Here is a 24,516-nt window from a genome sequence, read left to right as displayed (position 1 = left end):
GCCTCAGCCTCCCTAAGTGCTTGGATTACAGGCTTGAGCCACTGTGCGCAGCCAACGTTTAGTTTCTAAAAGGCAATGTTTACCAGTAGAGATGCTGAATTTGTAGACTTTCAGACTTTTTTTTTTTTTTTTAAACTAGTGTTATTTTATTTACTTATTTTTTTTTTTAATTTTATTTATTTATTTATTTATTTTTGACTTTCAGACTTTAAAACTAGGTGAAGAGTGTGGTGGCTTACACCTATAATCCCAGTGCTTTGGAAAGCCAAAGCGGGAGAATCACTTGACACCAGAAGTTGGAGACTAGCCTGGGCAACATAGTGAGATGGTCTCTACTAAAAATAAAATAATTAGTGGGCGTGGTGATGTGCACCTGTAGTCTCAACTACTCAGGAGGCTGAAGTAGGAGGATGGCTTGAGCTCAGGAGTTCGAGGCCGCAGTGAGCTGTGATTGCCACCACTGCACTCTAGCCTGGGCAACACAGTGAGACTGTGGGGGGTAAAAAAAAGGAATGAAGTACGTGCCACCACTTGGAAGAACCTTAAAAACATTATGCTCAGTTAAAAAAAAAGAAGTTACAGAACACAATATATTATGATTCTATTCTTATGAAATTGCAGAATTTCATAATCTGCAAATCTAGAGAGCAGAAGTAGACTAGTTGTTGCCTAGGGCTGGGAGTTGGAGGCAGGGGAACTTGGGGGAGATGGGTATGGGCTTTCTTTTTGGGGTGATGAAAATGTTCTGGAATTGTGGTATTGGTCATACAGCCCTATGACGTATTATACTAAAAAACATTGAATTGTATACTTTACTTTTTATTTTTATTATTATTTTTTGAGATGGAGTTTTGCTCTTGTTGCCCAGGGCGGAGTGCAGTGGTGCGATCTTGGCTCACTGCAACCTCTGCCTCCCGGGTTCAAGCGATCCTTCTGCTTTGCCTCCCGAGTAGCTGAGATTACAGGCACGCACCACCACACCCAGCTAATTTTTTGTATTTTTAGTAGAGATGGGGTTTCACTATGTTGGCCAGGCTGGTCTCAAACTCCTGACCTCAGTTGATCCACCTGCCTTGGCCTCCCAAAGTGCTGGGATTACAGGCGTGAGCCACCACGCCTGGCCTGTACACTTTATTTTTCAGAGATAGGGTCTTGCTCTGTCACCTGTAAGTGCAGTGGCAGGATCATAGCTCACTGCAGCCTCCAACTCCTGGGTTCACATGATCCTCCCACCTCAGCCTCCCAAGTAGCTAGGACTATAGGCTTACTCCACCACACCTGGCTTTTTAAATATTTACTTTTTTGGAGAGCTGGTCTCTCGTTATGTTACCCGGGCTGGTCTCGAACTCCTGACCTCAAGCAATTCTTACTTTGGCCTCCCAAATCTCTGGGATTACTGGTGTGAGCCACTATGTGTGGCCTGAATTGTACAGTTTAAATGAGTGAATTGTATGGTATGTGAATTATATATCAATAAAGCTATTAAAATGTTTTAAATAAGTAGGATAAAGAAATTGTCATACTTCTATATTAAAACATAACTTTTTTTTTTTTTTTTTTGAGATGTAGTTTCGTTCTTGTCACCCAGACTGGAGTGCAGTGGTGTGATCTTGGCCCACTGCAACGTCCGCCTCCTGGGTTCAAGTGATTCTCCTGCCTCAGCCTCTCAAGTAGCTGGGATTACAGACATGCACCACCATGCCCGGATAATTTTTGTATTTTTGGTAGAGACGGGGTTTCGCCATGTTGGCCAGGCTGGTCTTGAACTCCTGACCTCAGGTGATCCACCTGCCTTGGTCTCCCAAAGTGCTGGGATTACAGCCGTGAGGCACCTTGCCTGGCCTACGTATTTGTTAGAAACCAATCTCACATTAATTTCCCCTAAGCATAAAGGTCAGAAACACAGCTTTCTGTCTTCTGGGACACTCTTACGTCCCCAGATCATTCATCTTCCTGTGTACCTGCAGAACTGTCAAGAGTTCAGTGCAGGAGGTCCGCTCCTGTGAATCACGGACCTGCAGGCTTCTGGCAATGGAGCACTTCAGTCCTATAGAGCCATGTATTTTTCTTCCCTTAACAATAAATTCTATTTGAAGGTTAAAGAGCACAACAAAAAATTATTTTCTTTTTTTTTCCTGCACGGAGAGATCCACTCCATTAACGTTATGTGAAACTCACTGGGTAAGGTATTTAGACAAAGCTAGAGTGCCGGGCTGGCCAATCTTAAATGTCAGATGCTTAACTTTTGGGTTCTTGCTGTTTTCTCCCTTTCTTTTGGCCAAGTTCTTTAGCCCTAGGACAAGGGATTAAGTTCCCCCACACCTGTCCCCCATATCAAGAGTGGCAGATGGTAAGAGATAAAGAAGCTTCCTAGAGTTCAAGCTCCATTTCCTGCTCTGGGGGCTCACATTTAAGATCCCACCCACTCTTGAGCCGCTTTTCCCTTCTTCATGCATGGCAGGTAGGGCTTGGGTGAGAGTTCTGGGAGCAATTTGAAAATTGCTAGTTGATATGGTTAGGCTTTGTGTCCCCAACCAAATCTCATCTTGAATTGTAATCCCCAGGTGTCAAGGGAGAGACCTGGTGGGAGGTGACTGTATCACCGGGGCAGTTTCCCCCATGCTGTTCTCATGACAGTGAGCTCTCACGACATCTAATGGTTTTATAAGGCAGTTTTCCCTGCTCTTTCTTGCACTCGCTCATTCACCTGCCACCATGTAAGATGTGCCTGTTTCCCCTCTGCCATGATTGTAAGTTTCCTGAGGCCTCCCCCAGCATGTGAAACTGTGAATCAATTAAACCTCTTTCCTTTAGAAATTACCCAGCCTCAGGTAGTTATCTTTATAGCAGTGTGAAAACGGACTAATACACTAGTCTAGAGGTGAATTCAGAACAAGCACCAAGAAACACATGCTGAAATAAATGAGCAACTGAATTAGAAAAAACAAGCAAAACTTAAACTTTATTTTCAAAACGCTTCAGATACAAAAGAAAACAATGGTAAAGTCTAACAATAATTAACAAACCAGCCCTTGAGCGGCAGAGTGCTCCAGGGATGAGAGGGGCTGGGAATGGAAAGGTGGTTGAGAGACACAACATTTTTCTAGCTTCAGAAAGTCAGGGAGCTCAGATCACAGCCTGAACATCATGGTATCAGTTACAGATTCTTTATAAAGGTGTTTACCTGTGGGAAGGAGAAAATCAAAAGTTTAATTTCACATTTTTAACAGACTTTTCAATAGTCCACCCCCAATGCATATGCAGTCAAGCCCATGAGGTTTTTGTGAGGAAAGGAAAACAGGCATGGAGAAGAAATGTGAGAAGCCCAGGGTCATATAGCATCAAGGGGCAGAGCTGGGAATAGAATCCAGTAGTCTCATTTCCCTAGTTTTAGGATGCCTTAGAGAGAAAAGTCAGCTGGCAAGCACATGTTACAAGTCAATTATTTAACAATTATTAGTCCAGCATACTTTAGAGAATAGGGATATATTTGTAATTTGCACAAGATCCCACAGGCCTTGGAGTGTGAAATGCAACGTGAGATGCAAAGCACAAGACCCATGATATTGAACTTTGAAGCAAAGGCCAGAAAGATAAAAGTACAACAAAGGAAACCACTGGAAAGCAGAAGTTAAAGTCCTTCCCACCTCTCTCATGAGGTCTTCTTGTTTGGTTACTTCCTCAGAAAAATCATCATTGACATCCAACACCAGCACTGGAATGTTCATCAGAGCCTCAAAGTGGAGCCTATAAGAAGCATGAACGTTTGGGGGACAGAAAAAAAGAAAAGTAATTTGAGTCAAGTTTCACATACTTGCCAAGTCTTACTTACTCAGAAAACAGATCTAAATTCAACATGACTTTTCTTTTTTTTTTTTTTTTTTTTTTTTTTGAGACGGAGTCTGGCTCTGTCGCCCAGGCTGGAGTGCGGTGGTCGGATCTCAGCTCACTGCAAGCTCCGCCTCCCAGGTTCACGCCATTCTCCTGCCTCCGCCTCCCAAGTAGCTGGGACTACAGGCGCCCGCCTCGTCGCCTCGTCGCCCGGCTAGTTTTTTGTATTCTTTAGTAGAGACGGGGTTTCACCGTATTAGCCAGGATGGTCTCGATCTCCTGACCTTGTGATCCGCCCGTCTCGGCCTCCCAAAGTGCTGGGATTACAGGCTTGAGCCACCGCGCCCGGCCAACATGACTTTTCAATGAAACTGCATGTAAACTACATTTTAAAAAACCAATAAAGTTGGCTGGAAACAGAAAGGTTGAGGTTTCTCTTCATTCTTGAGAGTGATACTAACGGTCAGAGCACCAAACATTTTAAGTGGACAACAAACCAAGCCAAAGGGAGGACAGGCAGAAACTAGGAATGCCAACTTAGTAATATTGACAATTTCTCTAACATTTTCAGCCCTTCATGCTGAGCCAGCTATCACCATCGATCACAATGTTCAATCTAGGGAAATGTTAAGAAACAAAGAAAAAGCTGGAGAAATAAAATCTAATAAAAAAGCCCTTGGAATGTAAAGATTATATTCAATATTAAACTTCTTCTGGGCGACTCACTCTGTTGCCAAGGCTGGAGTGCAGTGGTGCGATCTTGGCTCACTGCAACCTCTGCCTCCCAGGTTCAAGCGATTCTCCTGCCTCAGCCTCCTGAGTAGCTGGGATTATAGGCACCCAACACCACACCTGGCTAATTTTTGTATTTTTAGTAGAGATGGGGTTTCACCATGTTGGCCAGGCTGGTCTTGAACTCCTGACCTCAGGTGATCCACCGCCTCAGTCTCCCAAAGTGCTGGGATTACAGACGTGAGCCACGGCATCCAGCAATATTAAACTTCTGAGATGGAAAATGCTTGACATTTCCAGTATATTCTGAACCTTCCTACAGGGGGCTGCGTGCTGAACTTGTTTTTAACAACTGGCTGTTGGGAGCCAGGTCTGTCTGATACATTCTTTTCTCCACTTACTTCGTGGTCTTGTGAAGAAGCCAGGCTTCGTGTTGGCCATGCAGCTGCTCTAGATAGGCCAGCTCAATTCCTTTCTCTTCCTCCCTGGCCCTCCGGTACAGTCTCTTCAAACAAACCTAAAAGACAGTCCCCAGGCCCTGATGAGCTCATTTGCTGTTTTGGCTGCTACAGTGCAGTCTTAGGGGGCTCTGAGGCCCACCCATAATGTCTATCTTGGGCATTACAAGCCATACCTTTACTTCTGCTGTCTTGTTTTCTTATGCAATCAGAGGATCTACACCATTCTTTTCCCATCTCCACCTTAAACTTGCTCTTCCTCTGGAGTATCCTAAATTGGTTAATGGTGAACATCATCCATCCAGTCATCCAAGCCATGGACCTGGAATTTTCCTTGTTCTTCCTTCTCCCTACTATATCCGGAAAGTCACTCAATTCTCTTTCATCTCACTAGATGGTTCTCTCCTTGCTCTCTTCTCACCTCTACCCTTGTCAGGTCCTCATTACCTCTCACCTGGATTATGGCACAAGCCTTCTGATTTTGCCTCCCAGAGGCAGGGAAGTATATGGACAGAGTACAGGCCTTAAGGTTAGAAAATCCAGGAGTAAATTCCTGCCTTTATCAGGTACCAGCAGTGCAATCTTTGTGGGCTTCTATTTCCTCATTGTCTACCCATCCACAGGTAACTAAGGTAAGTCGTATTGAGCTCCTGGCAAAAGCTGTTCCTTTCTTCCAGTTTGTACCCTTCACTCCACCCTTCGGTAGTACAGCAATATGATGACATGACTTTCCTTGCTGAAAATACTTCACAGGCTCTTTACCACCTACAGCCATAGTCCCAGGGTTCAAAGCAGTATGTATGAGTAGCACTGCATTTATAAAATGTTAGTTCATTTGAAATATGTCTTTCATATCATACCAAACATTCACTCAGGAATAGAATGTAAAATTTGCACAGGTCAAAGATAAAACAAACAAGTGGAAAAACAAGTGAGGCTTGAGACTAACTCTTATCCCCTGCTGCTTTGCAGAGTGTGCATAATTCTATTCTGCATTCATCTGGTAGTGAAGTTTGATGCACACTGGCTCAGAAAATGACATCTTCCTTACCTGTCAGAAGTAGAGCTACCCCTCCTACTTCTCAACTGCCTTAGCTCTTCCCCTGGACTCATTGCTTTAGCCAGATTTGACCTCTTTCCTGGGGAACAGGCCAGGCTCTTTCACATCTCAAAATTTTTGCTCCAAATGTTTGTTTTGACTGAATTATTTTTGGGCTTCTCTCTGCTTGACAAATATTTCATTATTCAATATCATCTGTCCTGGAAGAATAGATGGATTAACCCACCGATTTAGAACTTCCCTCTTATTTTATTTTATTTTTTTGAGACAGAGTCTCGTTCTGTTGCCAGGCTGGAGTGCAGTGGCGAGATCTCAGCTCATTGCAACCTCCGCCTCCTAGGTTCAAGCGACTCTCCTGCCTCAGCCTCTTGAGTAGCTGGGACTACAGGTGGGTGCCACCACACCCAACTAATTTTTTGTACTTTTAGTAGAGATGCGGTTTCACCACGTTGGCCAGGATGGTCTCGATCTCTTGACCTCGTGATCTGCCTGCCTTGGCCTCCCAAAGTGCTGGGATTACAGGCGTGAGCCACCGTGCCCGGGCCAGGACTTCCCTCTTTCAATAACTTAAGAACTGAAAACTTAGCCGGGCGCGGTGGCTCAAGCCTGTAATCCCAGCACTTTGGGAGGCCGAGACGGGCGGATCACGAGGTCAGGAGATCGAGACCATCCTGGCTAACCTGGTGAAACCCCGTCTCTACTAAAAAAGACAAAAAACTAGCCGGGCGTGGTGGCGGGCGCCTGTAGTCCCAGCTACTTGGGAGGCTGAGGCAGGAGAATGGCGTAAACCTGGGAGGCAGAGCTTGCAGTGAGCTGAGATCCGGCCACTGCACTCCAGCCTGGGTGACAGAGCAAGACTCTGTCTCAAAAAAAAAAAAAAGAACCGAAAACTTAATTTCCAAATGTAGTATACAATAATCCCAAAGACTTGGGAGTCTTTGCTGTTTCTCTCTTACCTTTTCTCTAAGGAAACAAAATTATAGAAACAAATTTCATTAATGATCAAAAGGTATATGCATTTGCAATTATATACTGCCAGACTGCCTCCTTAGAGGTTAACCAATTAATATTCCCACCGGAAAGGTAGCTTTAGGATTTCTAAGCATAGCAAAGCTATCTAATTTTCCTTTCTGAGAAAAAAAATTTCTGATTCATGAAAACAATTTTATTTTTAAATGTGGCTTTATGCTTCCAAGTACACACAGAAAGGCAGAACAATTCTTTTTAGGAAAGCTAATTATTCATTCACTGCTTGCAGACAAACACTGACACTAACATTGATCTATTAAAATAGGCTAACATATCTCTATTTACTATTAATTTCCTTAACAGAGCAAATGGATTTCCCTTAGTGGTCTAAGTCTTAACTGGTGGCAGTATTGAGGGGGAAAAAAAAAAGAAGTCGAAGCAAACTCCTACTATGAGCATTTAGCATAACTCTTGCTTTACTGATACGGTTAGAACAAATTATATTTTTAAAAATCCCATGCAAACAGTGCTTTAATCTGGCCCCTCTTCATCTCAGTCCTCATGAGGAAGACACACCTGCATGTGCACAGGAAAGATAGTGTAGCTACAAGTGGCAGAGGAGAGACCCTGTACTGGTCTTCTTAACCTGCCCCACCCAGGAAGAAGAACTGCTGTTCTGATTGCTTGGAGTCAGAGACAGGAAATGGAAAGTGACTGCTAGTGGGTCTTTTCACTATGCCTCTCAAGCCCAAACCCAGGTGCCACTTGTCCCCATGCACCTCCGCATGCTATCCCCATGCTGTGCCGGTCCCAGGCAGGGCCTGGCTTTTTGATATACACTGATCAGCTGCACTCTCTTCTTGATTCCATGGGGCTGGGTAGGAACACTGAGGCCTAGCCATTTCTCTTCTGAGTTTTAAAATTGTTAGCTTGCTTTTTTTTTTTTTTTTTTTTTTTTAATTTTTAGAGATGGGGTCTCCCTATGTTGACCATGCTGGTCTTGAGCTCCTGACCTCAAGCAATCCTCCCATCTCGGCCTCCCAAAAATGCTGGGATTACAGGCATGAGTGAGTCACCGTGCCCAGCCTGACTTGCTTGATTTTTTTTTTTTCTAAGTTGTATTTATTTATTTGAGACAAGGTCTTGCTTTGTGGCCTAGGCTGAAATGCAGTGGTGCAATCATGACTCACTGCAGCCTCAATCTCCCAGGCTCAAGTAATATCCCACCTCAGCCTGCTGAGTAGCTGGGAATAGAGACACACCACCATGCTTGGCTAATTTTTAAATTTTTCGTAGAGGGCAGGGGGCTCTCACTATGTTGCCCAGGTGGGTCTTAAACTCCTGGGCTCAAGCAGTCCTCACACCTTGGTCTCCCAAAGTGCTGGCATTGCAGGCATGAACCACTGCACCTGCCTGGTCCAGTCTGGCCTAGCTTGCTTGCTTTTAAGAAGTTAGGGGGCCGGGCGCGGTGGCTCACGCCTGTAATCCCAGCACTTTGGGAGGCTGAGGCGGATGGATTACGAGGTCAGGAGATCGTAGACCATCCTGGCTAACACGGTGAAACCCCGTCTCTACTAAAAATACACAAAATTAGCCGGGCGTGATGGTGGGCGCCTGTAGTCCCAGCTACTTGGGAGGCTGAGGCAGGAGAATGGCGTGATCCCAGGAGGAGGAGCTTGCAGTGAGCCGAGATCGTGCCACTGCACTCCAGCCTGGGCGACAGAGCAAGACTCCATCTCAGAAAAAAAGAAGATAGGGAAGAATAGGTAGAAAGGAGCAGAAGGACCTACGAAGTCCATTTGACATGCTCGAAACTCAGTATTTACTAGGGCTCTGAACTGGAAGATTGGGCACCTGCACAGTTTTTTTTACATAGTGACATGTCAACTTCTATTCTGTTCTTCCCTTGGGCACAGTTACCTCTGAACTTCACAGAAGAGGTCAAGTGTGACTTCAGGGAAGAAATATAGGCATTCCTGCATCTCTGGAACTAATGCCATCAAAACAGCATTAAAATCCCCATCTAATCTCAAAATGAATAAGTTATTTTTCTTTTCTGCCATGAAGTTGCAATAATTCTTCAACTCTTCTCATTCTACTCCAGCTTAAATATTTCAATTAGCCTCTCCAAAAAGGCAGATCTGCCCCCAAGTGACGACGACGACGATGATGATGATGATGAGCATCATCATCATCATTACAAAGTGCTGGGATTACAGGTGCGATCATCATCATCATCATCATCACCATTTGCTATGGTTTGAGTGTATCCCCCAGAATTCATGTGTTGGAAATTTGGTCCTTAGTGTGGTAGTGTTGAGAGGTGGGGCCTTTAAGAGGTGATTAGGTTGTTAAGACAGATTAATGCCACTCTCTTGGGACTGGGTTATTTCTCGCCAGAGTGAGTTCTCATTCTCGTGGGACTGGACCAGCTGCCATGAGAGCAGGATGTTATAAAGCAAGGCTGCTCCTCCCGTCTTGCCCCTTTTGCACATGCCTGTTCCCTTCCACCTCATTACGTGATGAGGTAGCAGGACGTCCTCACTGGAAGTTAAGGCTGCCCAATTTAGACTTCCCAGTCTCCATAACTGTGAGCCAAAATAAGCCTCTTTATAAATTAACCAGTTTCAGGCATTCTGTTACAAGGTCATTCAGAGTGCACAAAGAAGAAAAGCAATTAAGACTTTCTTGTTCTCCCTGCTGGGTCCAACTTCCACTCCCCAGAAACAAGAGCCTCTTCAGCTGGCCCAAGTAGCCCCATTTTACTCCCAGGAATGAGTCACTCCACTTCCTCTCTCACTCCTCCCCAGTGCTGGCTTCAAGGCACTGAGCTGATTGTGCTGAAGTTCTGTTCTCTTGGAAAAGGTTAAGTCAGCATTCTCACTTCTCCTAATGCTCAGCTCCTCAACCTCCTGCTTCTTTCAGTCCAGCCATCCCAAGACTCCTATAGGAAACCTGTCACCTCTTCAAATTCCAACCAGGATCTTTACTCGGTCCAACCTCACAGCACTCTCACTCCTCTTTGGCCCAGGCCACAAACCTTCCTGGGGCTCAGGACTTCTCTCTCAACGTGAACCCTACACTTTGACACTTCAAACTGCCCTCTCTGAGAGGGGATTCGTTTCCCCATAATCGCTGACACTAATCTCTACCCCTAAAGTATAATCCCCTTCTTCTATTCCGGTTCTTAGGCAATGAAGACTATTGAAAGAAGTCACAAAAACATGACCCACCTGGTCAACTTGCAATCAATGCATCTAACTTTAGTGTGGTTCTTTTCATGGAAGGTTATTAGTCCTCTGGCCTCACTGAATCTTTAGTTCAGTTTTATTTTATTTTAGAAACAAGTTCTCACTCTGCCACCTGGGCTGAAGTATAGTGGCATGATCACAGCTCACTGTAGCCTCAAGCTCCTGGACTTAGGTGACCCTCCTGTCTCACCTCCCCAATAGCTAAAACCACAGGCACACATAACCACACTCGGCTAATTTTTAAACTTTTTTGTAGAGATGGACTCACACTATATTGCCTAGGCTGGTCTTGAACTCCTGGTCTTAAGTGATCCTCCCATGCCAGCCTCCCAAAATACTGGGATTGTAAGTGTGAGCCACTGCACCCAGACCAGTTTCATTTTAAACTTTAACTCTTCTTTCTGTAGAATCTCTTATTCCTTCCTATGATCTAGCTTTTGCCTCAAAATGTCCAAAAACTCTCAACACAAAGATCCCCAATATCTGGTCCCAGTCACATTCAAGGGCCTCTTTTTTCCTGGCTGCCACCTTCTTAAGGCAAGACCCTTCTTTCCAGTCCTCTCCCCGTTGGCTGGTGTGAGGCTCTGTGATGGGAGCTCTCCCACTCATCCTCTGGTTCTGCTCAGTCTGTTCTCAGGCTCCTTTCTGCCCACAAGTCTCAGTTCCATCTCTAAAAAGCACAGCCTCTAGCTTGGAGACAGCTTTCCTTCCTTCTAACAGTATGTGGTCTATCTGGCATTTGACTATATATTGGATGTATGTCTCAAAAGCTGAGAGCGGTATATCTCTAAAAAAAAAAAACCTCTCACCTTGACTCAGAATCCCACTCCAGAAGAGCCCTTAGAGATCATCTAGATTGAGCCAGTGGATTTTACAGGCAAGGATCTCTCCAGTGGAATGGTCTCCAGGGGCTGTCCAAGGTCACTACCAGTCACCAGAAGCCACAGCTCACTTCAGCCTCCAGAGACTCTGGTGCTCCTGCCATGACATCACCATCCTACTGCATGCAGGATGGCACCAGCCAGCCAGTCACAGAATGGAACTACTATAGTCCATCTTGCCTTCCCAGTGGCATCAGGGTTCAAAAAAGGGCCATAAATTAGGGCAGTATCATGATGAGGTGAGAAAATTCTCCTTCTCTTCCTCCTCACATCTTACTCAGGAAACTATCAAGACTCCACACTCTGATGACCCAGTCAGACTGAAGGAGGAGCTGAGGCAAGTGGCTACAGGTCAGAGCGTCCCACCTGCAAACCCTAAGTGATAAAGATGATGCTCGATTTGCTCTGTTGTTGCTACATCAACAGCGATCCTTTTATGCATAGTCAATGGCTTTAGCACTCTGCTACACGAAGCCAGTGGGGAACAGGGTGCTCAACACTGGGACAGGAGGGTGTCCCCCACTGCTCTCCATGCTGCAGGTAATGTCTACGCTCTAATTTCTCCAACCAGAAAATCAGGGGTTTGGAGAATGTCACTTCTTAGGTTTCACATGGCCCTAAAGTCTACGGTTTTAGGTTCGGTGTTACCTGGGGAGAAGCCTGGAGGTAGATGAAGCCATGTAATGTGAGCCGGCTGGCAAACTCCCACAGGAGAAAAGAATGCCAGTCCTGATAGATATGCCACTCGATGTCACTGAGGGAACCATTTTCAAAAAGATTCTTTGCAAAGATATACCTGGTTGGAAGTGGGATGGGAATGGGGAGGGGAGGAGAATGGGAAATGGAATGAAAGGCACCAGAGAGAGAGAGAAGCAGAAAAATCAATAACCAACTTGTTCCATGTCTGTTCAAACCACTTAACCTTTCGAGCTCCTCATCAATCCTTAAGAAACCTGAATTCTTAACCCATATCTCCCTCCCTGCTCAATAACTAAGATGGGAAATAGGATCTAGACTTTGGAGCCTGAAATCACACCTTTCCAGATGGATTGATTCACTGGAAGAAAAGGGACAGAAGATAGTATCATTGGTCCCTAACAATTTTCTCTGCTAGAAATCAGTCAGAACATACAGCAAATATATGTAAACTTGAACTTTTGAGATTTCCTTATTATTATTATAGCAAGGCCCAAAACAAATAAACAAGTGAATCCAGTATAAATCCACCCACTCAATTTCATACAAGGACTGAGGACTTCTGACTCTCCAGGTTACTGAGCCATCCTTTTGTCTAGCTGAGAAATGCAGAACAAATAGTTTTTATGTGGTGTCCTCTATGGAGCAGAAAATGCATTTCCCACTAATTTCAGTATCACCAAGAAAGCAGACTCTCCTGCAAAGCGCATATGAGCTCTTGCTTGCTTGCTTCCTGTGCTGCTGAGTTTCTAGTTCAGATAAAAGAAAGCTAAAGCTAATAATCAAACCAGCTTTGCCCCCTGCTTATTTCTACAACCAAAAGAGCATCTGGTAAACAGGAAATCAGAGCTAAACACAAACCATGGCTTCAGACAAACCAGGGGTCAATTCTGCTTTCAAACCTCAGGCATTTTAATACAAAACACAATTTGCATCCTAAACAAGGTACTCCAGTTTTCAAGGCAATGCTCAGCAACTGGCCACTTCAGCAACTGGCCACCTCCGAGAAAATAAAATTCAGAACCCTTGTATATGATGGCTCAGGAAAGTGCAGACCGCAAGGCTGTGAGTGTCACCATTAAGGGAATACCTCAGAACAACATTCCAGGGTCTGATCCTGGCTGAAAGATTCAGTAGCTATGTAACCTCAGGCAAGTCACCTAAATCCTCTCAGCCCGTTATTATGATGTCTTGTAATAATCCTCATAAAGTGCTTAGAAGAGTGACTGGCATATGGTATTCTAGATATCTTAGTTATTATTATAACTACTTTTTGTTAGGCTATGAAGAAGCTAACTTAGAAACTCCAAAAGTAAACTTTCCCAGTCTGGAATGGTTTAGCCATAGTCTAGTTGATGAGAACAAAGAAAAGGGTAACATTTTAAACTCAAAATGTTTTTGAGTTCTTCACAGATAACTAGAAGATGAAATGAAGATCCTATAAAGTGGCCATGCACTGTGGCTCACACCTGTAATCCCAGCACTTTTGGAGGCTGAGGCGGGCAGATCACCTGAGGCCAGGAGTTTGAGACCAGCCTGGCCAACATGGTGAAACCCCGTCTCTACTAAAAACACAAAAATTAGCCAGGCATGATGGCGTGTCCCTGTAATCCCAGCTACTCAGGAGACTGAGGCACAAGAATTGCTTGAACCCAGGAAGCAGAGGTTATAGTGAGCCGAGATTATACCACTGCATTCCAGCCTGGGTGACAGAACGAGACTCTGTCTTAAAACAAAACAAAAAGGATCCTAAAAAGAGAAATTAAAGATTTGCTAATAAGCCCTATGAAAGGGGTTCTTGGCTTTCTTGAGAAAGAGCACTTCCTTTATTTCTTCAAAGCTCTTGGTGGTGATGGGGTGAGGGGTAGAAGAGTGTGGTGCTGAGTGGGAGGGAAGTACTGCAGACTGAATGCAGGGGCTGTAGGACAGAACAGGGCATAAGGATCTTGGAGTCAGGGTCTCTGCTCCAAAATCATATGCTAACGTTTCCTTTAACTCAAATAGAAAAGACTAAGATTTCTTCCTCCCTATAATCAACACTCCCAGATAACCTGTGTTCCTCCTTTGGAACAAATATCACACATGTGGGCATGTGTTCAGTCCCTGTTAGGCAGGGACTGGGTCTGCCTTATTCACTGTTGCAGCCCCAGGACCAGCCTTGGTGCTTCAACACAGGAGGCATCCAATAAATCTGTGTGAGTGAACAAAGTCTAAATTACCCTCAGGATTGGAACTTGTGATTAGTTTTCCTTTCTGTCTCAAAAATGCCCTCAGTGAAGATAGCACCTGGAATGTTGTATGCCCACAGTGTAATCAATTCTTACCTCTTCCTTTACAAGCAAAGGTTAAGATCCATGTAGCTTCTGAATGCATTTCTAATTAACAAAGTGTTTCTACTTCTCTGTTTTCCTCTGAGGGTCTCACATGCCTACTTCATGAAGGGACTAGAAATAAAGACTATGTTTCCCAGCAACCCGGGTGGTTAAATGTAATTCAACTTCTGAGTCCGAGAGGCATGGCTTGGGAGAAAAGAGAGGAAAACAGGCACATGGGATACCCAACAGCTGAAAAAGAAGTAAAACCTATAGCCCAGCCGTATGTAATTCACATATTTGGCTTTTATAAAAAGTAGGCTCTCTCGGGGTACATAAAGAAGGAATGGATAGCCTATAGAGTTTGTTTTATATATCTTCCAAGATTTTAGGGTAAAGTCAGAAAAATCACTTGTCATTTACAAAAGTACCCTTATTTTTTTCTTCTAGGAGGCTTTCTGAAAGCACTAAGAAATAGAACTCGTTTGTCTAATCCGGAATTAAGAGTAACCAACTGAGCATCTTCAGCAGTGACACTTTCCATTTTGATAATTCAAAGAGCCTTAAGAAAGATCATTTTGCTTGAAAGCACCATTTCACACTGACACTGGTCATTTATAGGCTTCAGATAAGAAAAACCCCAGCAGTGTCCAGATCAAGCCATCCTGACTTTGTCTCTAGGTGGCTTAACCTCAAGTCACAGTCTGGTCTCTGTGGCAGAGCCAGGCATTCTGGAGCCTGCACAGCCTAGCTCTTCTGGAGCAGATGGGCTCACTTCCCAGGGTGCTGCTAGCCTGCATTAAAAGTGACTTCACATCTCATTCCCTCAGGTGGTCAGGATGATGCCCATCCCTGATCTGACACAGGCACTGATGTCCACTAGACTCTGGCCAGCAAGAAGCCCTCTCACAGCAGAAGGGGTCAAAAAGGGGTAAATCTGAGACAGAAGCCAGTTTCACAAAGTGTGCTATTTCTGCCTAAGCATCCTTTCTTGAAGAATAAAAAAAAGGCTGAAAATATCTCCTATATCATTTTTAGGAACACAAATTTTAATTTTGTCTGCTTTTTTCTTAAAGGGGATAACCAACCACTGAATCATTTGATTTCTTAGAATATACACTGCTACTTCAGTGTCTATTCTGTGCCTTTTAGCATGTGATGGTTACATTAGGTGGCTACCAGCTTGCTCCATGCCAGAAAAGAAGGAAACCTAAGATAATCAGTAGCAATATAAGAAAATCAAAGCATTCAGTTGATGAAAAACACAATTTCCTTTCTTGACATAGATGACAATTTGGTACAATTCTGGACAAATCTGTATAGTGTTGTCTTTAAAAAAGAAGACAATTTTTCAAAGTATAATTATCAGTGACCAGAGCAGTGCAGGATCTGTGCAAGATCAAACAGGCAGCACTGAGCATGGGGCTTGTGACTGGTGGAGGGCTTGGCATTTTACCTGTCACTGTACACAGACCTCTCAAAGATCTGTACTGGCTTCCTGGCCTGTAAGAGTTTCTCAGGGAAGTGCTCCAGCTGTACTTTCAGGCGGCTCAAAAAGGAAAATGTCTGGAATGTGTAGGACCATCGTGCTGGCTCCCGGTACATCATATTCAGCAAGTTTCCAAGACTTTGGGCAGTGCAGGCCTAGAGGGAGATGAAAAAAAAAAAAAAGAGAATTTCCTAGAAAGCGTATTTACTCCATGGGGTACACCCCTCCACATACACCCCTACCTTCCCAAACAGGTTTAATAATCAACGAAACAAGGAATTATAAAAGTTTTCTTCCACCAAAAAGGTAGAATCAGATCCCCAGTTTAGTCAAAATTTCATAATCAGGGATGAGATTTTCCTACCTATTAAACAAGACTCTCTAAAGGGAGATTACATGCCACTTCAATTTAACAAAAGCAGAGGAAGAACCATATACAGAATTAACACGATCACTGATTGAGGGATTTGTGAAGTCTGTCTAGGAAGGAGTTAACAGTCAACAACCATCTAAAATTTAACTTTGAATCAAATCTTTCCACTATAACACTATGTTGCCTCTCTTTTGAGTTCCATCTGTAGCTATTTGTTTATAAAATGTCAAGGCAAACCTGAAAGCAACTGCTATTTGAAAATCCAACCAATCAACCACCAAATAGAATTCTGTATCTTTCATATAAGGACTACAATTTGTTTGTTAAATAAAAACAAAACCCTACTTAATTCTAGAGACTTTATGAAACATAATTAAAACATTTCACTTGCTCAGCATGTGCAAGTGGGCACAAGTGTGGGATGTTCAGCAGCCCTGGATTCTTTCTTTTTTTTTTTTTTTTGAGACAGAGTCTCGCTCTGCCACCCAGGCTGGAGTGCAGTGGCGCAATCTCGGCTCACTGCAACCTCCCGGCTCACTGCAATCTCCGCCCCCCTCCCCACCCCAGCCGAGTTCAAGTAATTCTCCTACTTCAGCCTCTTGAGTGGCTGGGATCACAAGCGCCCGCCACCATGACAAGCTAATTTTTGTAGTTTTAGTAGAGACAGGGTTTCACCATGCTGGCCAGGCTGGTCTCGAACTCCTGACCTCAGATGATCCCCCCGTTTTGCCCTCCCAAAGTGCTGGAATTACAGGCGTGAGCCACCACGCCCGGCCCCAGATTATTTTCTGGATCTGCCATTAACTCAACAACGCAAAAGTGAGTTTTGTACAAAAGCACTTTGGAGCTGTATTTTTCATTCAATTGCCATTAACTGAAGGCCTGTGTGGATGACACGCTACATGGACAGGGTACCGTAAGGGTAGAGAAAAAGGAATTAACATTTATTTTAACCTTTACTGTGGTACGTTATCTCATTTAATCTTCAAAACAGCTTCATGAGGTAGGTACTGCTGTAATGCCCCTTTTCCAGAGGGGAAAATCCACTCAGAGGTGAAGTAACTTACTTGTGCAAGGTTTCATGGTGAATAAATGTTGAAGGGACTCAAACCTGGCTTCCTCTAACCTCGTCATTCCAACACCCTCCATCTAAAGGTGAACAAGACAGTTCCTGAACTCAAAGAGCTCACAATGCAAAAAGGAAGAGGGTGATGAGGATATACAAAGCTGGAATGTAAGGCAGAAGATGTGATGAAGGGATGACTACTGACGGTGGAAGGAATCTCAGGGAGTTTCTGAAATAAAGTGGCATTAAGCTGGGAAGTAACTGATGAGTAGAATTCTCACAGATGGAAATGAAATGGAGATTTAAAAGACTGCATTTCAGGTAGAAACAATAGTACAGGAGGAGAAAAAAGATTAAACAACACTAAGTAGTCCAATTTGGCTAAAAAGCACTCTTAGATTCCGAAGAAGGGTCCTAGCCCTTTGAAAGGCTTCAGCAAGAGCAACACATATAGTGCTGAGTGGACCAGAAAAACATTTCACTTGGAGGTATTTTGGGGATTTCCCTCCTTCTGACCCCGCAAGCCCACACATACTAGCCTCACACATGGCCCCTGACTAAGAGCTGGAGGTAGAAGTAGGAGGACAAATTTGAGTCTCCTATAGTCTCTGTGGTATCACTAGAGATGGTAAGGAGCAGCTGTGGGCCTGTAGCACAATTTACACACTGCAGGTAGAAACAGGAGAAAACAAAAGATACTGCCTTGCTGATAAAACAAGAATAGGCTGTCATAAAAAAGGAGGAATAAGAAAAGAACTTTCTTAGAGTTGAAAAATGCAATTGCCAAAGTAAAGCACCCAATGAAGATAATGAAGATGGTAACTAGCAGACTACATAATGCAGTAAACCTAATTAGTGAATTCGAAGATCTTTAAAGAGTATCACTTTAAGGGCTAGGTATGGGGGCTCACACCTGCCCAGCACTTTGGGGGGCCAAGGCAGGAGGACTGCTTGAGGCCAAGAGTTCAAGACCAACTTGGGCAACATAGCGAGACTCTGACTCTACAAAAAAATTTAAAAATTACTTGGGCATAGTGGTGCAGGCCTGTAGTCCCAGCTATTCTGCAGGCTGAGGTGGGAGGATTTGCTTGAGCCCAGGAGTTCAATGCTGCAGTGTGCTATACACTTGATCTTAGCCAAAAGGCTGAGAAGTGATGCTGCAGTGAGCTATAATAGGGCCACTGCATTCCAGCCTGGGTGACAAAGTGAGACTCTTTAAAAAAAGAGACAAGAGTATCAGCTTAAGAAATTCTCCCTAGGGGCCAGACATGGTGGCTGATGCCCATAATCCCAGCACTTTGGGAGGCCAAGGCGGGCAAATCGCCTGAGGTCAGGGGTTCGAGATCAGTCTGGCCAACATGGTGAAAGCCTGTCACTACTAAAAATACAAAATTAGCCAGGCATGGTGGTGCATGCCTGTAATCCCAGCTACTTGGGAGGCTGAGGCAGGAGAATCGCCTGAACCCAGGAGGTGGAGGTTGCAATGAGCCGAGATTGCACCATTGCACTCCAGCCCGGGCAACAGGAGCGAAAACTCCATCTAAAAAAACACACAAAAAAACAAAAAACCCCATGAATAACTGAGGCAGAAAACAGTTGTCCAATAATGATTCCCCTCAAACAGCACTGAATCCATATAATCTTAAGGATGATTTCTATCATACCTTCAAGGAATAGATCATTCCCATGCTAGAAAAGAAGAAAAATTTCTCCATTTATTTTCATAACATTGATGGTAAAACCCGTCACAAACTACACATGGGCCAGGCATCACAGCTCACACCTGTGGTCCCAACACCTTGGGAATCCAAGGTGGAAAGATTGCTTGAGCCCAGGAGTTCAAGACCAGCCTAGGCAGCAAAGTGAGACCCTATCTCTACAAAAAAAAATTTTTTAAGTAGACAGGGACAGTGGTATGCACCTATAGTCCCAACTACCCAAGAGACTGAGGTGGGAAGATACCTGAGTCCAGGACTTCAAGGCTGCAGTGAGCTATGATCATGCCACTGCACTCCAGCCTGGGTGACAGAGGGAGACCCTGCCTAAAAAGAACCCAAAAGACAAAACAAACAAAAATCACCATACACACAAATAATAATACCAATCAACTGTATAAATAAATATACATGCAAAATTCCAAACAACACATTACCAAATTAATGGAATAGTACATCATGACAAAAAGTTCATTCTAGAAATGTGAGGATGATACCATTATTAAATCTATGACTAATATTAAGAGATTAAAAAAGAAAAACCCCATGTTTATCTCACTAGATGCTAGAGGTTTCTGATGGAAATTCAACATTTCATCATGATAAAAACAGTTACTATTCTAGTAATAGAAGGGTATGTCTACCACACGGTCTATTGAAATGAGTAATAAACACCAAACTTAACACTGATACATTAGAGGCAGTTTCATTAATGACAGAACAAGATAAGGAAACTACCCTCACTGCTATAAGTTTATATGGCTCTAGAAGTTCTACCCAATGAAAGAAAACAAGAAAATAGAAATGTGGTACAGATATTAGAAAACCCTTCCAAATGATTACTATTTAGAGACAACTATTATTTTCTAAAACTCCAAAAAATAATAATATGAGAAATTAAGTCATATAAAATAAATATAACAATCAACTGTTTTCCATTAAAACAGCAATAACCAGTTTCAGAGGATGACATGGAAAAAAGATCTCAGTCACAATAAAAACAAAATATATGTTCTGCTCAAGAATAAACAAGAATACTACTGGATAAGTAGATAACCATTTGTGAAAAAATTAAAGTCCTATAACTTGTAACATCACATAAAACATAAAACCACAAAAGCAACAAAAAGAAATAAAGATATTTTCATACTCTCGGGCTACAATCTTAACATCAAAGGTGCTAACTATGAGGAAAAAGGAGGACAGGTTAGACTACATAAAAACTGAAATGTATTAAATTGTAAAAATATATTATATACTAAGATAAAAGAAAAATGACATGGCTGGGCGCAGTGGCTCACATCTGTAATCTCAGCACTTTGAGAGGCCGAGTCAGGCGGATCACCTGAGGTCAGGAGTTCGAGACCAGCCTGGCCAACATGGTGAAACCCCGTTTCTACTAAATATACAATAATTAGTTGGGTGTGGTGGCAGGCGCCTGTAATCCCAGCTACTAGGGAGGCCGAGGCAAGGAAAACTGCTTGTACTCAGGAGGTGGAGGTTGCAGTGAGCAGAGATCATACACCACTGTACTCCAGCCTGGGACCCTATCTCAAAAAAAAAAAAGAAAAAGAAAAATGACAAACAAATATATGAGAGTTAATATACTTAACATACAATGAGTTTTTATGAAGCCATTACACAAAGATGAAGATTTCAATAGAAAAAAACAAGGCAAGAGGTTTGGACAGGCAATTCATTGAAGAATAAAAAGATAAACAAAACATGGTAAAAAACAAACAGTAAAGCTATAATGATACTCATCATTGCAACATTGTTTATAATAGGAAGAAATCAGAAAACTATTCAAAATAGAGGACTGGATAACTAAATGATAATATTCATATTATGCAGTACACTACAACCATTAAAATGACATCACTGTGAAGGGAAGATCTTGTCTATTAAGTGACATACAGGTGGCAATCACAATTTTTGTTTCAAAAAGCAAATGTATATATATATTTTATACATTTATGAAAGTGCATGTAAATCTATACATTTTCTCTGTAGAAAAATGTCCATTTTACCTCTGAATAATGGGATTACAGGATGATCTATTGCTGCCTAACAAATTATGCCAAATTCAGTGGCTTAAACAAAAACGTTCATTATCTCAGTTTCTATGAGGCGAGAATTTGGGAAGGAGCTTAGCTGGGTGGCTGGGACTCAGGGTTTCTCATGAAGTTTCAGTCAAGCTGTTGGCTGAGGCTACAGTTGTCTGAAGGCTGCACTGTGGCTGAAGGATACAATTTCAAAAAGACTCACATACCTGTTCACAGGAGGCCTCAGTTCCTTCCGTGTGGGCCCCTTGAAAAGGTTGCTTCCTGACACGGCAGCTGGCTTCCCCCAGAACAAGATGGAAGCTACCGTGTCTCTTATGACCTACCCTAGAAAGGTATTTCTTATTTTTGCTACTTTCTATTTACTGGAAACAAATCACAAAGTCCAGCCATGTTCAAGGCAAGAATTAATGCTCTACTTCTTGAAGGGAAGAATACCAAACAATTGTGGACATGCAGTCATGTATCCCTTAACAACAGGAATATGTTCTGAGAAATGTGTCATTGGACAATTTTGTCACTGTGTGACCATCAGAGAATGTACTCACACAAACCTAGATGGGATAGCCTGTTACACACTTAGGCTTTAAGGTATACCCTACTGCTCCGAGGCTACAAAGCTGTGTCACATGCCACTGTATTGAATACTGCAGGCAATTATAATACAATGGTATTTGTGTATCTAAACATAGAAAAGGTACAGTAAAAATATGTTGTTATAATCTTACAGGACCACCATTGTACACATTGACAAAAACATCATTATGTGGCCCATGACTTTATTTTGAAATCTCAACAGGTGACCTGTGGCATACTCAGAAAAAGATATATAATTTATTCCTGCATAGGAAAGTTAATTTCACAAATACACACACAGGCACACATACAGACATATAAAGAAACAACTTAAGAAGCAAAAATCCTCAATAGGCATGATATGCCAGCCACAAAAGCTAACACAATTCTGGGTTGGAATAAAAAAAAATGGCACCCAGAACAAGTTCCATGATACTCTGGTCCCACTTAGACTACATCCAGAATGTCCTGTTCACCTCCCAAGTAGCACTCTTAGTAAATTCAAAGTGGAAAGTGAACAAACTAGGACTCATCACTTAGGTAAAGTTACTTCAGAGTAAAGAATAGCCTGGAGGAAAATCGGAGGTGTTTGGCTTGAAAGAGAGAAGACTTGACCAGGCATGGTAACTCATGCCTATAATCCCAGCACTTTGGGGGCCAAGGTGGGTGGATCGCTTGAGCCCAGGAGTTTGAGACCAGCCTGGCCAACATGGCGAAACCCTGTCTCTACTAAAGATGCAAAAATTATCCCAGCATGGTGGCATGCACCCATTAGTCCCAGTTCTCAGGAGGCTGAGGCATGAGAATCGCTTGAATCCAGGAGGTGGAGGTTACAGTGGGCTGAGATCACACCATTGCACCCCAGCCTGGGTGACAGAATGCGACTGTCAAAAAAAAAAAAAAAAAAAGAGGGAGACTTGAGGGGGAGAAGGAACAGGAAAATCATTACCTTCAACTATATATAGGGTTGTTACGGGGAAAAGTTAAAAGACTTAGGGGGTAGAACTTGAACCAATGAGTCAGAGTCACAGGGGTGCAACGTGGCTCATTAAAAGGCAGAATTGTTTAGCAATTAGAGTTAAGAACCAGAATGTGCCACTGAGTGAATGTTCCAGGTGGCGGCAAGAGGAGTTCATGGTGCCTGAGGAGGCATGGTGCTTCTGCTCCCTCTGAGGGTCATGTCCAAACAGGTCCTTCCTTACTCACACTGATGTGGCTGGAAACCAACCCTACAGCCTCTGCCAAAGCCACAGTCTTCACACCACGGCCTAAGCTATGAGGTAAAAGTGAAATGTACTTATACCTCATAGTACAGTGCCTGGCACATAGTACGTGCTCATAAATGTTAGCTGTTATCTCTCCAATTGACTCAAAGTGTGACTGGAACCTCTCTAATATCCCTTCCAATTTCTAAGACTTTATTTAAAAAGTTAAAATCACTACAATTAGCTATTAATCCTAGTGGTTAGCTTCAGTAATAATACAAATACTTAAGTGTAGGAATGACAAAATTCATCTTCAAAGTCATCCATGATGGTTGGACATGCTTTGGGAAACCACAAACAACAGAGGCAGTCACTTAGATAGACATATAAAAACCACAAAAATCAAAACTACACATATTCAAACAAGTCATATCCTCTCTGGTGTATGTGGTCTGTTTTCTGGAATGAAGCTATTTTAAAAAGGATACTCAAACTGGGCTACTTTACCCACTCAGAGTAAATTAAATTACAACAATTAGATTATTCACCCATGCCTGCCAACTACCCACCACAACTAAAAACTTACTTTTTGGGTGCCAGCAGCCTGGATATCCTGCCATGTTGCTACAGGTTCTGTAGCGACGTGCCATTCTGGGTAAGTTTTAGCGAGTAACTTCACAAACGTGGACTTTCCCACAGCTGCAATGCAAACAGCATGTATTGGGATGCTTCCCAAATCAGGGCTGAAGGAGAAGGCTGCTACTAAACTCTGTCACAAACGCCCAACTCAAGGGAACAAGTATCAGTTTTCTGAATTTCAAACTCAGCAGCCAGACTGATAACGGATCAATCCATGCCAACCAGAGCCATTATAATGAATACAGTCAATAGGGAGGAAAAATTCCTTCAAGATTTAATTTGCAATTTCCATGTCTCAACCTTCCAGAGGCAGAGCATTTAATAACAGCTGAAAATGTAAAAGTAGATGAAATCAGTTCCGTAAGTTCTATCACTTGAGTCACCATTCTATTTGTGCTGTGACAGTGTAAAATTTCTCAGTTTTTCAAGATAAAAAATAAAAATGATTATAATATCATTCATTCAACAAATCTAAAAAATATTCACGGAGTGCTGACTATGTGCTCAGGACTGTCAGGCACTGTGGGTACAATGGTAAACAAAACACAGAATGGATTTTGCCCTCACAGAGCTTGTATGGGTGACAGATAGTAGACAAACACAAAATTAACTACTAACAAACTGTGTTAGGTGCTAGGAAAAAATGCAGGATGGCCCTAATATAGCCCAGGAGGTCAAAGAAGACTCCTTCGAAAAAATGAAAAGATGACAATTCATGCAAAGGGAGTAGCATGCACAAAGACCTGAGAGAAAGAAGTTGACATACAACAATACAGAAGTTTGAGGCCCTAGAAGAAGCCATACAGTATGGCTACAGCATGAGTAAGTGATGGAGAAGTGGCTCAAAATGGGTGTAGCCACACAGAGAGGGAGTCTGGGGCCAGGTCACACAGGGCTCTGTAGTCATGGTAAGAAGACTGAATTCTATTCTAAGGGCAATGGGAAGTTAGTGAGGATTGGTTTTAAGTAGGAAAATTATAAGACTCCTTCTCATTTTTAAAAGATCACTCCACCAGCTATGTAAGAATAGGATGAAGCAGAAGCAAGCAGGCTAGTTAAAAGATACAGCAGCTTGTCCCGGGGTTATAGCAGAGGAGTGAAAAGTAGTGGTTGTTTCAAGAAATATTTTGGAGATGAAATCAACCTAGTAACACATTCAAGTTGTCTTTTCCCATTTATACCAATGTTTGGCCCATACCT

The 24,516-nt window shown here is 42.9% G+C and overlaps 1 protein-coding gene across 4 annotated transcripts in view; it reads right to left on the bottom strand.

The window, feature by feature from the left end:
• Positions 1-2,940: 2,940 nt before the first annotated feature.
• DGUOK (deoxyguanosine kinase) overlaps positions 2,941-24,516 on the bottom strand; it is a 33,107-nt gene continuing 11,531 nt past the window's right edge. The window contains exons 2-7 of one of the 4 annotated variants that reach the window (XM_010381727.2): positions 23,264-23,376; positions 15,647-15,834; positions 11,831-11,978; positions 4,965-5,080; positions 3,648-3,747; positions 2,941-3,184 (exon numbers count right to left, since the gene is read on the bottom strand). In XM_010381727.2, coding sequence (XP_010380029.1) covers positions 3,158-3,184; positions 3,648-3,747; positions 4,965-5,080; positions 11,831-11,978; positions 15,647-15,834; positions 23,264-23,376 — 692 coding nt within the window. In that variant the 3' untranslated portion in view covers positions 2,941-3,157. The remainder of the gene's footprint in view (positions 3,185-3,647; positions 3,748-4,964; positions 5,081-11,830; positions 11,979-15,646; positions 15,835-23,263; positions 23,377-24,516) is intronic. The other 3 variants (XM_030921338.1, XM_010381729.2, XM_030921337.1) reach the window with 3 other exon arrangements.

The sequence above is a fragment of the Rhinopithecus roxellana genome, chromosome 17 (assembly GCF_007565055.1).
Source record: "Rhinopithecus roxellana isolate Shanxi Qingling chromosome 17, ASM756505v1, whole genome shotgun sequence".
Classification (NCBI taxonomy): domain Eukaryota; kingdom Metazoa; phylum Chordata; class Mammalia; order Primates; family Cercopithecidae; genus Rhinopithecus; species Rhinopithecus roxellana.
The sequence above is the reverse complement of the archived record's forward strand: the minus strand, read 5'-3'. Positions and strand labels throughout refer to the sequence as shown.